Source organism: Miniopterus schreibersii, assembly GCF_964146895.1.
Source record: "Miniopterus schreibersii genome assembly, chromosome: 2".
Taxonomy (NCBI): Eukaryota; Metazoa; Chordata; class Mammalia; order Chiroptera; family Miniopteridae; genus Miniopterus; species Miniopterus schreibersii.
In genome coordinates, this window is record NC_138102.1 from 21,425,124 (window position 1) to 21,441,131 (window position 16,008).

Genomic DNA, 16,008 nt, shown 5'->3' on the forward strand with positions numbered 1-16,008 from the left:
TGTTGTACCATTTACTTCAATATCTACATTGTTTTATTATTTGATCTATATTTGATCTATAAAATTATCACCTTAGACATTATTGTGATTAATATTTTTGCATATTTTAAAATTAACTGAAGTCTATAGTTTATTAAGATTTCCTTTGTTTTTACCTAATGGCTTCTTTCTGCCCCAGGATGTCTTTCAGGATACCTTATTGTATTAAGTTGATATGACTCCTTACACCCTTCTAGAATGAATATTTTTGTAAGTTTAGTTGTCTCAAAATTTTTATATTTTGTATGTGCATTTTGTCACATTTGTTTTCTTATTTAATTTTAGCTTATTTCTTTTGACCTGTGTTTTTCCCCCCACTATTTATTTTCAGTGATTTAGTAGATATGTTTTTCCCCCCATTAGTGATTATGTTTTCATCTTGACCTTGACTGTTCTTGCATGTCTGCAGCTGCACCTGTTGCCTGCATTTCTCAAGGGTCTATGCTGATAAGTGAATGTGCTATCACCTTTCATCATATTCTAGTACGATCCTTTGTATATCTGTGATGTCTGTGGTAACTTCTCTTTAATTTCTGATTTTGTTTATATGAGTCTTTTCTCTTTTTTTCTTCAGTGAGTCTAGCCAGGAGTTTGTCAATTTTATTAATCTTTTCAAAGAGCCAGCTTTTTAAATATTATTATTTTGTAAAGTCTTTTTCTTCTCTGTCATTCAATTCTGCTGTAATTTTTATTTCTTTCTGCTGACTTCGGGTTACTTTTGACCTTCCTTTTCTAGTTCTTTTTTCTTATTATTTTCTTTTATTAAAAATTTTTTATGGTGACACTATTGCAGATGTCCCCATCCATCCCCCTTTGCGTACCTCCACCGCCCCTCCCCGGCCTCCCTTGGCCTTCACCACACTATTGTTTGTGTCCATAGGCTATGCATATATGTTCTTTAGCTAATAACCTCACCTCTTTTACCCAATCTTTCCTAACCCCCTAGTTCTTTTAGTTCTTTTTAAAAAATTGATTTTAGATAGAGAGCAGAAGGGAGTGAGAGAGAGGGAAGAGGGGGAGACATTGATTTGTTGTTCCAAATTTTCATACATTTATTGGTTGATTCTTATATGTGCCCTGATTGGGGATCAAACCCACAAACTTGCCGTTATTAGGACGATGCTTTAACCAAGTGAGCTACCTGGCCAGGGCTCATTTTCTAATTCTTTAAGATGTAATGTTTGGTTGTTTACTTGGGATTTCTCTTGTTTCTTGAGATAGGCCTGTAATGATATAAACTTCCCTCTTTATTACTGCTTTCACTGCATCCCAGAAGTTTTGATATGTTGTATTTTCATTCTCATTTGTCTCTAGATATCTTTTGATGTCACCTTATATTTCTTTTTTGACCCAGTCATTGTTTTAGTAGTATGTTGTTTAATCTTCACATATTTGTGGGTTTCTGTACTTCCCTTTTGCTGCTGATTTCTAATTTCAGAGCATTGTGGTCACAGAATATGTTTGTTGTAATTTTAATCTCCCTGAATTTGTTGAAGTTACTTTGTGGTCTCTCCTTGAGAATGTTTCATGTGCACTGGAGAAGAAAGTATAATCTGATGTTCTGGTATGAAAGGCTCTGTAAATGTCAATTATGTCCATTTCGTCTGATGTGTCATTGAAGGGCAATCTTTCTTTGCTGATTTTCCGCTTGGATGATCCATCTAGAGCTATCAGTGGATTATTAAGGTTCCCAACTATGACTGCATTTTTGTCTGTTTCTCCCTTTAGTTCTGTTAGTAGTTGCTTTATATAATTTGGTGTTCCCTGATTGGGGGTATATGTATTAAGAAGTGTTATTTCTTCTTGATGTAGTGTCCCGTTTATCATTATAAAATGTACATCTTTGCCTCTAATTATCTTTGTTATCTGGAAATTTGTTTTGTCAGATATAAATATGGCTACACCTGCTTTTCTGTGGATGTTATTTGCTTGGCAAATCATTTTCCACCTTTTCGCTTTGAGTCTAACTTTGTCTTTGCAGCTGAAATGTGCCTCCTAAAGACAGCATATGTTTGGGGTTTGTTTTGATCCAATGTACTACTCTGTGACTCTTTGTTGGTGAATTTAAGCCATTTAGTTTTAGGGTAATTATTGATATATGAGTATTTCCTATAGTCCTTTTATATTTTTATTTTTGGCAGCTGTGTGTTTCCATTGGTTCTTTTCCTTTGTGTTTCTGTCTGTCTTTTTAGTTTGGTGGTATCCCATACTTCTTTCCTGTGTTGCTCTTTTTTAAAACTATGTGTCTAGGTTTTGTTTTTTGTGTGTGTTGTTACCATTAGGTTTATGAAAAAGAAAGTTTAATATATATACATACAGTAGTCCTTTTTCTTTTGAATGCATCTAATCATCCTCCCTTGCAAATTCAGGCGTTACCTCCCTCCCCTTTATGTTTTTGTTGTCACAAATTTTCCCACTTATGCTGTAAGATTGTTGGTGACCTTACTTGTAATTTTGTGACCTTTTGTGTTTTGTTTCAGGTATAATGACCCTCTTAAATATTTCGTGCAGTGGAGGTCTTCTGGTGATAAATTTCCTCAGTTTCTGTATGTCTGGAAAAGTCTTTATTTCTCTTTCATATCTAAAGGATAAGTTTGCTGGATTTTTTTCTTTGCTGGTAATTTCTCTCTTTCAGTAGTTTGAATATTTGATTCTACTCTCTTCTGGTTTGTAGAGTTTCTGCTGAGAAGTCCAAAGATAACCTAATGGGCTTTCCTTTATAGGTTACTTTCTTCTTTTCCCTGACTGCTTTGAGAATTCTTTCTTTGTCATTAATTTTTGACAGTTTTAATACAATATGAGGTCTCTTTGGATTGAATTAAATAGATGTTCTGCTTGCTTTTTGGATTCAAAGTTCTACTACTTTCCATATATTTGGGAAATTATCATCAACTGTTTGAATAAGCTCTCCATTCCCCCTCTCTTCCTTCTTCTGGTATGCCTATTATTCTTATATTGTTCTTTCTGGTGGTGTCAGTTCTCTTAGAATTCTCACTTTTTTTTTCTGTTCAAGTCTCTTCTTTCCTCTGCCTCATTTCTAGAATTCTGTCTTCAGTATCACTAATCCTTTTCTCCATCTGTTCTGCTCATTTCTTATCTTCACCAGTTCAGTCTTGATCTCGTTAAAAATTTTTAATTAATTTTTCTTGAGAGAAAGAAAGGGGAAGGGAGAGAGTGAGAAACCATCAATTTGAGAGTGATATAACCATCAACTGCCTCCTGCATGGCCTCTACTGGGGTCAAGCCCATAACCTGGGCATGTGCCTTGACTGTAATTGAACCAGCAACCTTACGGTGCACAGGAAAAGAACCAACCAACTTAGCCACACAAATTAGGGCCATTCTTGGTCTCTTTTATTGAGTTCTTCCTTTCCAGAATTTTTGTTTGATTCTTTTTTTAAAGTTTCAAACTCTTTGGGAAAGTACTCGTTTTGTTGGTTGATTTATTTCCTGATCTCATTAAATTGCCTGACTGTGTTTTCGCACATCTCTTTGAGTTTTTTCAGAACTGCAATCTTGAATTTTCTGTCATTTATATCACATATTTCCATGTCTCTAGTTTGCTTTTTTGGAGATTTTTTCATTTTCTTTCTGACCTCCTTGCTATCTTGGTTATGTAAGGTATTTGATGGATTCCTCTCTGTCTAAGCATCTGTGTATGAGTGGCATTTCTCTAGCAGATATATGAATAGGCCTTTTTGTTTTTTTCCAGTAGGTGGCACTGATTCACAAGTTTTTTAGCTCTGTGAAATGCCAGTGCTGTCCTCCACAGCCAAACTCAGCCATAAGTGTAGCAGTGATGTGTGGAGGTGGGGTGGGCTGGGGGAATCTTACAGCCTTTTATGCTGTCTTGCCCTCCTGGTAATGGAAACCTTGGACCTCTCTAGGGGTTTTCCCTGTTCCCTCACCCTGGGACCAGGTACAGGGTACACCCATTACTCCAGGAAAAAAGTTATACTTCTGTACAGTTTCAGGTTTCGAGATAATGTACTCAAAACCAGACACCAAGGGTGAAGGGAGGCAAGCTCCAGGAAGTTATGGGGTGGCAGGGCTCTATGGCTTTCTTTCTCTGTTTGAATGCCAGCCGCCCATCAACCGTCCCTGCACCCTATGCTGTGTCCTTTCCCAGATCCGTAGACTCAGTCGCAGCTCATTCTGCAGGAATATCTGCAGAATCTCTTTGCTTTGCCAAGCTGAAGGGAATGCCAGCCACAACTGGATTCTCCCATTTTCTGGCCTTAGCTGCGTCCCTTTATCTGCTCTCCCTCTGTAAGCTATTGACTGCAGGGCTTTGTCTGTGGCTTGTCTCAACCCTTCTCCCTTCTTTTGTTCCCTGTTTGCTCCCACTTGCCCACCTTTAGATATTTCAATGTGCATATTTGTGCTTTGAGCAGAGAATCCTCTGTTGATTCATAACTATTCAAATTGCTGAAGCTTCAAGGGCAGAGACTAAGGGGATCTCTCAAGCCGCCATTACTCTAATATCATTTCACCTGTAATTTATTTTCATATATACTATAAGAATATCAAATTTTTAAAAATCACAATTTATTTGAAGACTGTCCTTCCCTCAGTGCTATGAATCAACCTTGGTCATCAATCAAGTAATCATTTATGAGTTTTTGTTTTTTCTATTCTTATGGCCCTATCTTGAAACACTGTGAATTTTTATTAACTGGTGAAATATGATATTATATATCCTCCAGCATTATTATTCCAGTTCATGATTGTCTTGGGTAATCTTGGCCCTTTGCGTTTTAGGAAGACTATCTGATTTGTTTTTTTCAGTTTCTGCAAACAAAAAGACAGAAGAAATTTCATCGAATCTTTAGATAAATTTGAGGTTAGATGAAATGGAGATATATGCCTTTACTTTTTATTTCTTCTAATTTCTCTCAACAGTATTTCCTAATATTCAAGTCTTTTAGTGATAAACTTTAAAATTTTTATTTCTATGTTTTTAAATTTTTATGATAGTTTAAATCATATATTTAAAAATTTTGTTTTCTCTATTATTCAGACTTAAAAATGCACTAGATATTTGTAGTTTGAATATTTTACTGCAACTTTGCCAAATTCAGTTATTGATTCCATTCGAGTTTCTTTAGGTCAATGTAATCTGTTAGGAATATAATCTTAATCACACATGTATTTTGTATTTTCTAGTAGCCACATTTATAAAACAAAATGAAATAGGTGTGATTAATTTATATAACATATATTGACTTACTATGTCCAGTATAGTATTATTTCAACATGTAATGTGCATAAAATTATTGAGCATTTTTATTTTTTATAGTTATGTGTTAATATATTATATTAATATAATACATGTATGTTTTTGTGCATGCACACCAAATACACACACACACACAGTATATGAATAAGTATAGAAAGAGTGAGACATCACAGGAAATGGCTCACACAATAATGGAGATTTTGTTTTGGAGCTGAACACACTCTCACCAAGCCCTGGAGTCAGAAAAACTGCAGGAGGATCCAGGAGGAAGGAAGAACAATTGCAGACTTAACTGTTCCTTTACTCCACTGAGATGAGTCAGCAATCAGCACACTCCTTGAATGGATTTAAACGTTCCCTGCCAAACTGTCCCAGTTTCTCTGGAGACGTAAACGCAGGTGGTCTAACTCCCAATACGTGGCTATACCACCGTGAGGGTCGAGAGACACTTTAATTTAATAAGACCGAGCCAATAATTCAAGTTTCAAGAAGGGAGACAGAGACAAACATGAAGCAAATCACACAGGGTTTATTTACCAGTTCCCAATGGTTCTTGGCACCAGCAGGCCACCCGGAGGATCCGCTGAAAGACACACACAAGGTCTGGGGGTGCGGCCGCGACGGCGTCAGTCACTGCAGCCCTCTGGAAGCTCTCCTAGAGAGGTGCAGGGCAGAGCAAGGCAGGGTCAGCTTTCCCAGAGCTGGGGATGAAGTCTGTGGAGGGCAGACAAGCATCCAAAGATGTGGCCGAAAAGCCCCTGCTTTTAACAGCTGGGTTGAAGGTGTGGTGCGTCTTCAGTGTGTCTTATCAGGGTCCTACAGAGCGCGGGCCTGCTTGGAAGCCAGGGCTACAAAGTGTTAATCTTATCGTGGCACGCAGGCCTCACAATTACACTCGGTCACACAAGATGAAGTTACTTATTTCAAATCTAATACACACATCAAACTTATATTCCTGACTCTAATACACACACAAATCTATTTCTATAACACAAACAGACCGCAGTTTTTCTGAAAAGAACAATTCTCCTATCACAGCATGTGTAGATCCAGTACATTGGCCATCTGGGCAAAATCATTTCTACCGAGGCATTTGTAGCAACCTCAGCAGTATTTGGCTGATATGAGGTCAAGATCCAAGTCTTAAGAGACTGAAAGCAGGGATTACTAACATGAGAAAGATGTAAATGCAGGAAGGAACCCTGTAGGAGGGAATCAATATTCCGAGGAGTTCAAAGGAGCAGCTAATGATTTTCATCAAGTGGGCCAGCAATATGATAGATCCAGCAATCAGAGTAGAAGCTATGGGCCCTAGGAGAGTTTACAAGAGAGTTTTGTCTTTCTTTGGATAATAAAGGCAGACCCCCAGATGTAATAAATTATGGCTAAGGGGAATCATATCACTGTTCAAAAGTTTATCTTAGGCCAAAGCTGTCTACCTCCAAAGTGAACAAGTCTCAGATTAAAGTTTCCTGATAAAAAGTGGGTATCCAGTCCTTAGGTTAAGGGCAGTTGTGATAATCTGGAACAAGATCACAAAAGCATTCTGAATTATATTCATTTATGTTGTTTTCCTTCTGACTAGCTCAGTTTTTGAATTGTGTATCATTAATATACAAGTACTTACAAATATAGGAAATAAACAGAATACCTCAACCAAAATCAACACATAGAAATATATAAAGTAAACCAGAATGTGCATATGTGATAAATTTTCAACACGTTATTAGTAAAATTATTAAATTGAAATAGACATAAATGCTTAGTTATGTTTGCCTATAAACTTTACTAATTTTTAAATATTCTTATCATTCTAGAAAAACATCCCTCTTTCATAGAATAGACAAGTGTATAAAAAGAACAAAATCCTAGTATACTATTATAAAGAGCATGTACTATTTTTGTACTCCATGACTCCAAAAACTTTTTGAGTTAATCTTTAGTATATAATTTGGAGCTAAAATATAATAATGACAATTTCCTCTGAATCCTCTTTTACAGTACCAAAATATTATAATTTAGAAACCTCGATTTTGTCACTATCATAACTTGTTATATATTCCCAAAATTATTTCTTGAGAAGACTCAATAATATGGAAAGGTACTTAGAATTTATTCAATGAAAAAAATCTAAAAATTCATTGTGCATAAATATGTTTACAAAACTGAAGAGGATTGAAAGAAGTTGTATTAAATTATTAATAGTTCAATTTCTTAACCATGAAATCATGAATAATTTATTACAATTGATTTCTATACTGAAAATATATTAAGTTTAATGAAGCAGTGTTATAAATAATACAGAAGTAAAAATTACGCTGTAACTGTAATTAACTTAGAGACAAACTTTAGTATATTTTGAAAAATAAAATTATCTATTTGATTGAAAATTTCTATTATTTAACTTGATTGTATTTACTTTTAGGAGTGTTCTTTCAAAAAATGCTGTAACTTGGCAACTTGTGAACTGCGTCGCTCTGCAGAATGTGGCAGTGGACCATGCTGTAATAGTAAAAATTGTCGGGTAAACTTTCAAAATATTTCATTATTTTCCTTCATGTAATTTTTGTGTTCTTGGGCATTCTTTCTATTTTAGTTTTTTAAAAACTTGTGTTTACACATCTTTCAAATATGTTAGTTTATGTACCCGATTCATACACAGTTCGTTTTAGAATTTAATGGATGTCTAAAGGTGTTTTTCTTCCTGCTATTTAGCTCCATCACTCACTATATTGTTTCAATTTCTACTCAAGATCCATCTGTTTATTGCATTGAAACCAATTCCAGATTATTTGGGTGCTATATATTCCTCCTGGTCATGCCTGTTTGCCGCTCTGCATCATGAAACAACTTATGACAAAATGATAAATGAGTCACCCACCACACACTTGGCATGTGATGCTTGAATGAGAGAGTCATTTTTTTAAAATCTCATTTTGAAAATAACAGAAAAGGAACCTATGTAGTTTAGTCAGCAATATGTAGCATATAAAACAATGAGGTTTACCTTTGGCCAGGACTCCTGGCCTAGAAGTGGATTGAATTGACTTCCCTTGGGAAGCTTTCCATTCAGTTTTTCTCTGTAGCCACATCTGAGAGGAGATTGTTTAGGATTTGTCTTCTGTGGATTACATCATTGCAGCATCTCATTTAGTGTCACTTTCAGGAGTCTATGACAAATATAAAAGCTGATTAATGAGAAATTTTTCTTGCCAGATTCATTTTTTCTGTGTCAATGAAATCTCTCACAACATTATTCTACTTTGTTCAATATTTGTTCTTTACTCTGTGGGCTAGTAATTAGAACCAGTGGTCATTTGTTTTTAAGGCACATGAATGTAGAGGCCAGTGTAGGATTTCTATTTCTTAGCAGTAAATCTTGTTGTTTTTCCTTTCAGCAGAGCTCTCATCTTCACCTTTGTCTGTAAACCAGTGGGACTGAGCAGTAAGACTTTTCTAAAGAGTCCATTGCCCTTTACCTACATCCCAAAGTATATTTCTTTAAAATGGAGATAATCTGTTCATTTGGTTGACTGAAAATTCACAGTACAAGTTGCTAAGGAAGGCTTCAGGGCAAGAGATAAAGGCACTTTGTTAGTTTATATTAATTTTATTATGTGTTATAGCACAGAACTTGGCTTTTGATGTCATTTATGGCTGACAAGTGTCTTATACTCTGCTCTTTCATTATTGGCCATGGTGTAAAAGGCTTCCTTCCTGTTTTCTTCTCTGTCTACTTTCAGTTAGGCTAGTTTCCACCAATGCTTTTCCAAAATTTAACAATGTTATCCAGTATTTTAAAAATAACATTTCTGTTTAGAGAGGCACAAATCCAAGTGCAAAAATATGGAAGACAAGTTTAACCAGCTGTTTTACTGAAACATAACAGTGACTAACTTGTTTCTAACTAGTACTCAGACATTTCTATATGTAATTTTAAAAGTTTAATTGGTACGGTATAAGACCAATTATGTATTGGTCAGTTGTATCTTTTTTTTTAATTTGTACAAAATGATGTTTATTATGAATTCATTATACATGACTTTATGCGTGAAAATATTGAAAGATTTGATAGTTCTAACTATATTTAGACTTTAGATTCAAGCCTATTAAAAATTTGAAATAAAGTTTCCTGCTAATATTGTTTTCATTTCACCCTTTAGATATACTATAATTTTAGTGGCATAGTGAAACAGCAAAGGTGATAACTTCTAGATATTAGCTTTTGTTATTTAAATACCAAAAGTGACTAAAAAAACATTTGACATTACATAACTTCACTGTTTAGAAGAATAAGCTGAAGAGTTCTTTTTTCTAAAGAGTAGTTAAAATAAAAATATAAAAATATTCTAGAATTTGTTTTGTAAAGAACATAAATCAAAACACAGCCCACACTTACCTACTCAGTATTTTATTTCATTTTATTTTATTTCATTTTAATTATTGTTTGTTTCAGCCACAGTTTACATTCAATGCCATGCCACACCAGTTTCAGATAACAGCACTCTACAGAGTTGTCCCCCTGCTGCCCACCTGGCCCCATACCGTTTTCTTGACATTCTTGACTGTATTCTCCATGGTGCATACTGCGTCTCTGGCTCTTCTGCAGCTACCAATTTTTACTGCTTAATCGCTTCACCTTTTTCACCCAGCCCCCAACCCCCCTCCCCTCTGACAGCTGTCCTTCTGTTCTCTTTATGTCTGAGTCTGTTTTATTTTGCTTGTTTTTTTCATTTGTTCATTAGATTTCACTTATAAATATATGAAATCATATGGCATTTTCTTTCTCTAACTGGCTTATTTCACTTAGCATAATTCTCTCTAGGTCCACCCATGCTGTCCCAAAAGGTTGTATCTTGATGATAGCCAAGCAAAGGAAAACAGACACTTATGAGGCTTAGGTAAAAGATGAGTCTAACTTCATGCTCAGGCGAGCATTTCAAGCAGGAGCGATAGAGGTCTTATTCTATACATCCATTCAATAGCCTCACATTTTTGTTAACAGGTCTCAAACAAGGTTTCTGCATATATAATGCCGAGAGCTCACTGCACCTCCTGGCTTTTCTAGTTCATGGTACAATATTTCGGAAGAACAGAAAGATCCTTTCTTTCCCAACATCTGCCTCAGTGCTTGGTAATGGAGGAAAGCAAGACTGACCCTGCTGAGTTAAATTTCCACCACTGTTCCATTCACTGTCTAGGGAGAAGTGTTCTGATTATCATCCTGAGTCAGAAGCAGATTCATGATTTATAACCTCTTGTGGTAGAGGTGGAATAGGTCCTGAAAGAAAAATTACTTGACGTGAAAAAGAAGCCCATTAAGCAATATTTTAGAAATATGGTAAAGACTAGCCTCTGAGTTAGTGCAGCATTTCAGGTGTGCGGTTAGTCCCCAAGAGTCAAAAGTTGAAAAATAAATATGCATAGTTTGATATTAGATATTTTCTATTTATCTTGAAGTATTTAGTATAACCACAGCATTGTAACTATGAGATCTTTCACTAGACCCTTCTTAAAAAATGAGGTGAAAATTGATGGGTATTTGGGTTCTTTCCAGTCTACTTCTCTAGAAGTAAATTTATAATTTTCCTTAAGTATCTAAAAACGTAATAGAATCCAAATGAGAGTTACCAACACAATTCTCTTATTTAATCTTCTTACATTTTTGGTTAGTGCTTTACAAAAATATTTGTTTCAGAAAGATCAAAAAAAGAAATCAACAATGTCCTTTGTCTCAAACAGTCAGGTGCAATCACGAAACCTGAGCAACCTTGTGAAAAGACTTCGTCCTAGAACTGCTGCTTTGGTAGCAGCCCCCACTTTCAGTTTCCCTTTGTTCTTACGTTTGAAGTTATTAGGAACAATGAGAGAGAGTTCAACACTTTTTTAAAGGTAACATGACATTTTCTGATGAGAAAAAATAATGATGCTAACTTATGTGTTTAACATTTCCCCATCTTTCAGAAAATTACATGCATATTTGCCTCCAAATTTGGTGTTGGGTATGAGTACATGAACTGATGCCATTATGTTCATGTTCACTTAAACTTCATAATAGGTTAGCATATCGTAAATTATTTCAAAAGAAGGGTGCCGTGCTCAGTGGATACCATGCACAGGGGCTGTGCTTAATGTTAATAGCGTAAGTCAGGAACCTGAGTTGTACCTCTCCAGTACTGAAGTAGTGGATGATCTTTGACAAATCACTTAATCTCTCATCATTCTTAACTATAATGACAGTTGATCTAAACTATCATAGCTGATAGTAATACCTTGCTTGGAGTAGTAGTAAGACTTGATTAATTGTAATGTGTGAAGCACTTTAAGATCTTTGGATAAAATGTATTACCAAAAAACACACAATTTGTTTTTCTTTTTCTCACAGTTATTCCCAAGAGGACATATATGTCGGATAAGCCAAGATCCATGTGATTTTACAGAATATTGCACTGGAACATCTGAGTTTTGTGTAGACGATATGAAATCTCTTGATTTTGAACTATGTAATAATAAAACCGCCTTTTGCTATAAGGGAATATGCCGAGATCCGACTAAACAGTGTGTGAAGTTATTTGGAAAATGTAATAGTTGTGGGTTTTTTTCTGGGGTTCATTTTTTTAAACATATGTTTTTATTGATTTTTAGAGAGATGGGAAAGAAGAGGGATATAGAGAGAAACATGGATTATAGAGAAACGTCATTGATGGCAAGCTCTTGCATGCCCTGCCCTGCCCTCACCCCCACCCCCACCCCCACCCCAGGGTTCAAGCCCTCAAATTGGGCATGTGCCCTGACTAGGAATCAAACAAGTGACCTCTTGGTTCCTGGGTCGACGCTCAACCACTGAACCACACTGGCTGGGCTGGGGTTCATTTTTAAACTGTGTTTTTTTAAAATCAGTAATTCACCCTATAAGCCACAAGAAAAGGCATTGTTTATTTAAATCCAAATTTGAAAGTAAAATTGCAAATCAAAGTATGTGAATTATGTCAAGAAGCAAAGTTGGCTTCATAAGTATAGGACAAAGACAATAGGACATTAGTAAAATTTCAGGTGACTGGTCAAAGGAAGCAGATTATTAGAATTGTAGATAAGAGAGCAAATGACTGTGTTGTCATTTCTGCAAGATGATACCAAATTTTCTCAAGTGGGTAGTTTTTAGGGAGTGTTTCTCATTCTTGAAGAGCTACTAAGTAACATCAAAAATTTGTAGTAGATGGCACTGACTAGACATTGCTGCTGTCTAGATGTTTCTATATTAATGTATCACATTTTTAGTTTTATGTTTTTAAAATGACTAATTGTAATTTTATGTTTTTAGTTTCTAAAGGTTCTAGTTATTTATGTGCAGAAGAAATCAATTTTCTCGGAGATGACTTTGGAAACTGTTTTCCCCACCGCTGTGTTATAACGTGTGTATTTTAAAAACTTCATTTTCCAAATGCATGTGTGTTTGTGTGTGTGAGTATTTTTGTGTGTATGTGTTTTCTACAATGATTCACTTAATTCAAATGAGAGATGAATATAGTACATACAGATGAATTTATATGTTGTACTTCATAAGATGGTGTCTGCTCTGAATAGCTTTGTTGTTATGATCTGAGTAACATTTTGAATTATCTTCATATTTTGAATTGTTATTTACCTAATACATTGTGCCCCAGAGTGACATATGGGAAATTTTCTCTGCTTTATATTTCCAGACAGACCCTTTGTGCAAAGATAGTTTGTCACTGGACACATACAAAGATAGCATCAACCACAAGTTATGATATTCAGTACACTTACCTTGGCGGCCAAATATGTATGTCAGCATCTAAAAGAAGCAATACTCCAGGTCCAGATGAAAGCTTTGTAGAGGATGGTACTATATGTGATCAAAATATGGTAAATATAAATTTTACTTGATTCTATATATGGTGTGTGTGTTTGTGTGTGTGCCTGCGCACATGAGAGAAAGAGACAGAGAGAGGGGTTAAGATTTTTTATTTACAATTTTACTAACTGGCTCCTATATCTTAATATTCAAATATTAGACTTTCTGTTGATCAAAGGAACACTTGCTTTCCTATCATTTTTTATGAATTTTGCTGTAGATATTCAAACTGGTTTTCTCACACTTGAAAATTGAAGCCTCTTCATTAGGCTAGGATTTGGTCTGCAATAGTTTGTGTAAACAAACAACTAAAAAAGAATCAAATAATACACTAAAAAAGTGGAATAGAGCAATCTGAATAATAAGAACAGCAGTAACAAAAACAAACAAGTATTTAGTGTTACTGTAATTGATGAGAATTGTTTATAAGGAAAGTAAAACATTTATTTGCTTATTAGCCTACTCCCCTAATTCTTTCTCCAAAAGTATAGTATACTTGTTAAAAATTTGGCCCTCCCACAAGACACAATAATAAAATAGCATCTAAGCTTTATTTCATTTCTTTTTCTTAAAAAATATTAGAAACATAATAGATAAGTGATTTTGAAAGTATTACCACTAAAAATAGTTGACGAAAGATTATTAAAATTAAACGTGTATACTTATCTTACATTTTAATTAACATAATTTATATTGAAAACAGTATTTTAAGGAATGAAAAATAAGAAGAAAGGGGAATTGAGTAAACATTTCAGAATGGGAAAAGACATTTTTACGCAAAAATAATAAAGTAATCACAAAGGAACATACTGGTACTGACTACATTTTCCACAAAAGAATGTCCAATCTAAGAAAAATCTTACAAGAGTTTATTTGAACCAAACTCACAACAATTGCCAGGAAGCAAAATCTCAAAGGAAATGCTCTGGGGAATAGCAGTTTTATTGCTTATTTTATGTGTCAGAATCAAAGGAGAAACTATAAGTGTGGCTACCTCACATTCGTTGGTGGTAGTTTAGGGAAGCTGGAGAAAGCAAAGCTGGGAAATCTCTAAGACTGGATAAAAAGTAAAACAAATAGACACATACTTCTTATACAATGGTGGGTACAGGATAGTCAATAATGAACATTTACAGCACATAGAGATGGTGTGTGGGAATAAGGTAATGAGGGGTTCTGTGGTCTACTGCTCTGGTGCAGTGGCTGTGCCCTGAGGGGTCTGGAAGAGGAGATTACTCTGACATTCCATAGGTATGTTATTTTAGATGCAAAAAGACAATCTACAGGCTCAGTTAAAGACTGACTTTGTCAAGGAAGATAGCGTAGGTCATGAGTACCCACCATGACTTGCTTTTAGTTAGAAAGTTTTAGTTTCAGACCATTCTGTGTGGTTACTTTTGGCCTCTGAGTTTGTAAGATCCACCATGCAGGCCTCCCCCGAGCTTGTCAGGTTTAGTATATGGCCCCTTTTGTATCCACAACATCATAAAGTAATATGTCTTCCCTTTATATACACTCATATACATACCTATCTCTCATTATACATCAGTGCAAAAAAATCTCATGAAATTAAACATATATGACGAAGGAACATGAAACTGTTTCACCTAACTTGTGATTAAATAAATACGTCATTGAATATTGAGCTATTGTTTTAAAATTTTATATTTTAATAACAGTTGACTTTCAATAGTTTATTAGTTTCAGGTGTACAGCATAGTGATTAGACATATATAAAACTTATATAGGTGTTTTATAGGTGTAAGCTATTGTTTATGTGTTATGATTTGGGCATCGAAAATAATATTTGATGGTGAGAAGAATAACTTATTACCATCCTAAAGCAAGTATAAATTAGCAGATACTTTCTGGAAAGTGACTTAGAAATGTGTAAGGAGTCCAATATCATACTTTAAAAATCCATTTCTAATGGAATAATGTCAAATTAATTTTTAGATATTAGAAAAATACATTGGCATAAAGCAGTTATGATGCGAGTTAGAGAGAAATAATCAAGACATGTTAAATGACAATTATAGGCTGGTCAGATAAATTACAATATGTCCAATACTGTATTTCTTTCTAAAATAACTTGTAGAAGTACTTTTTAATAACATAGAAGTATATTAGCAAAATTACGGTGAGTGAGAAACCATGGCAAAACCTTGAAAATGTGCATTTCTGCTGTTTGGATTGCACATGGAAATTCTATGGGTAATTTCTGCTAAAGCAGAGGTCATGTCTTTGGCTTAAGTTGTCTTGTGAGACACCCCCAAGTCAAGATTGTAGCAACCCTGTGACTTTATGTCTTAGTTATTATAGCTTTATAACAAGTAACAAATAAAGTTTTTAGATGAAGCCTTAGCATCAAAATATTGTGGTTTTGATAGCATGCAAAAGCATCTAAAACCTATGATGATCTCAGGAAAGATAAGCAAGCAACCTCTACATTGACAACTATAAAACATTACTAGAGAAGCAAAGAAGATCTACATAAATGGAGGGATAAACCATATTCATTAATTAGAAGACTTATGTGTCTATGTTCTCAAAAAATCAATTGAGGAATATGATGCTATCAAGAATCAAAACCCCAGCAGGTGTTTTTGTGGAGGGGAAATGTGTTGTTGGGGGAAACTGAAGGACAGATTTAAAGGTTTATATGGAAATGCAAAAGGCTAAAATACCAAAATAGCCAATGTAATTTTAAAGAAAAAATGGAAACTGGACATTTGTACTAAATATTAAGAATTATTGTAAAGTTAAAGTAATTAAAACAATGGAGTATTGATACAGGGATAGATAAACTGGCCTATAGACTAAAATGGAAATTGTTATTTTGGAGGAATTAGAG

At 34.8% G+C, this 16,008-nt stretch overlaps 1 protein-coding gene across 3 annotated transcripts in view; it reads left to right on the top strand.

The window, feature by feature from the left end:
• LOC308553267 (A disintegrin and metallopeptidase domain 3-like) overlaps positions 1–16,008 on the top strand; it is a 99,285-nt gene that overhangs the window by 61,689 nt on the left and 21,588 nt on the right. For 2 of the 3 annotated variants that reach the window (XM_081129075.1, XM_081129076.1), the window contains exons 13-16: positions 7,704–7,802; positions 11,664–11,859; positions 12,600–12,690; positions 12,982–13,165. In XM_081129075.1, coding sequence (XP_080985201.1) covers positions 7,704–7,802; positions 11,664–11,859; positions 12,600–12,690; positions 12,982–13,165 — 570 coding nt within the window. The remainder of the gene's footprint in view (positions 1–7,703; positions 7,803–11,663; positions 11,860–12,599; positions 12,691–12,981; positions 13,166–16,008) is intronic. The other variant, XM_081129077.1, reaches the window with a different exon arrangement.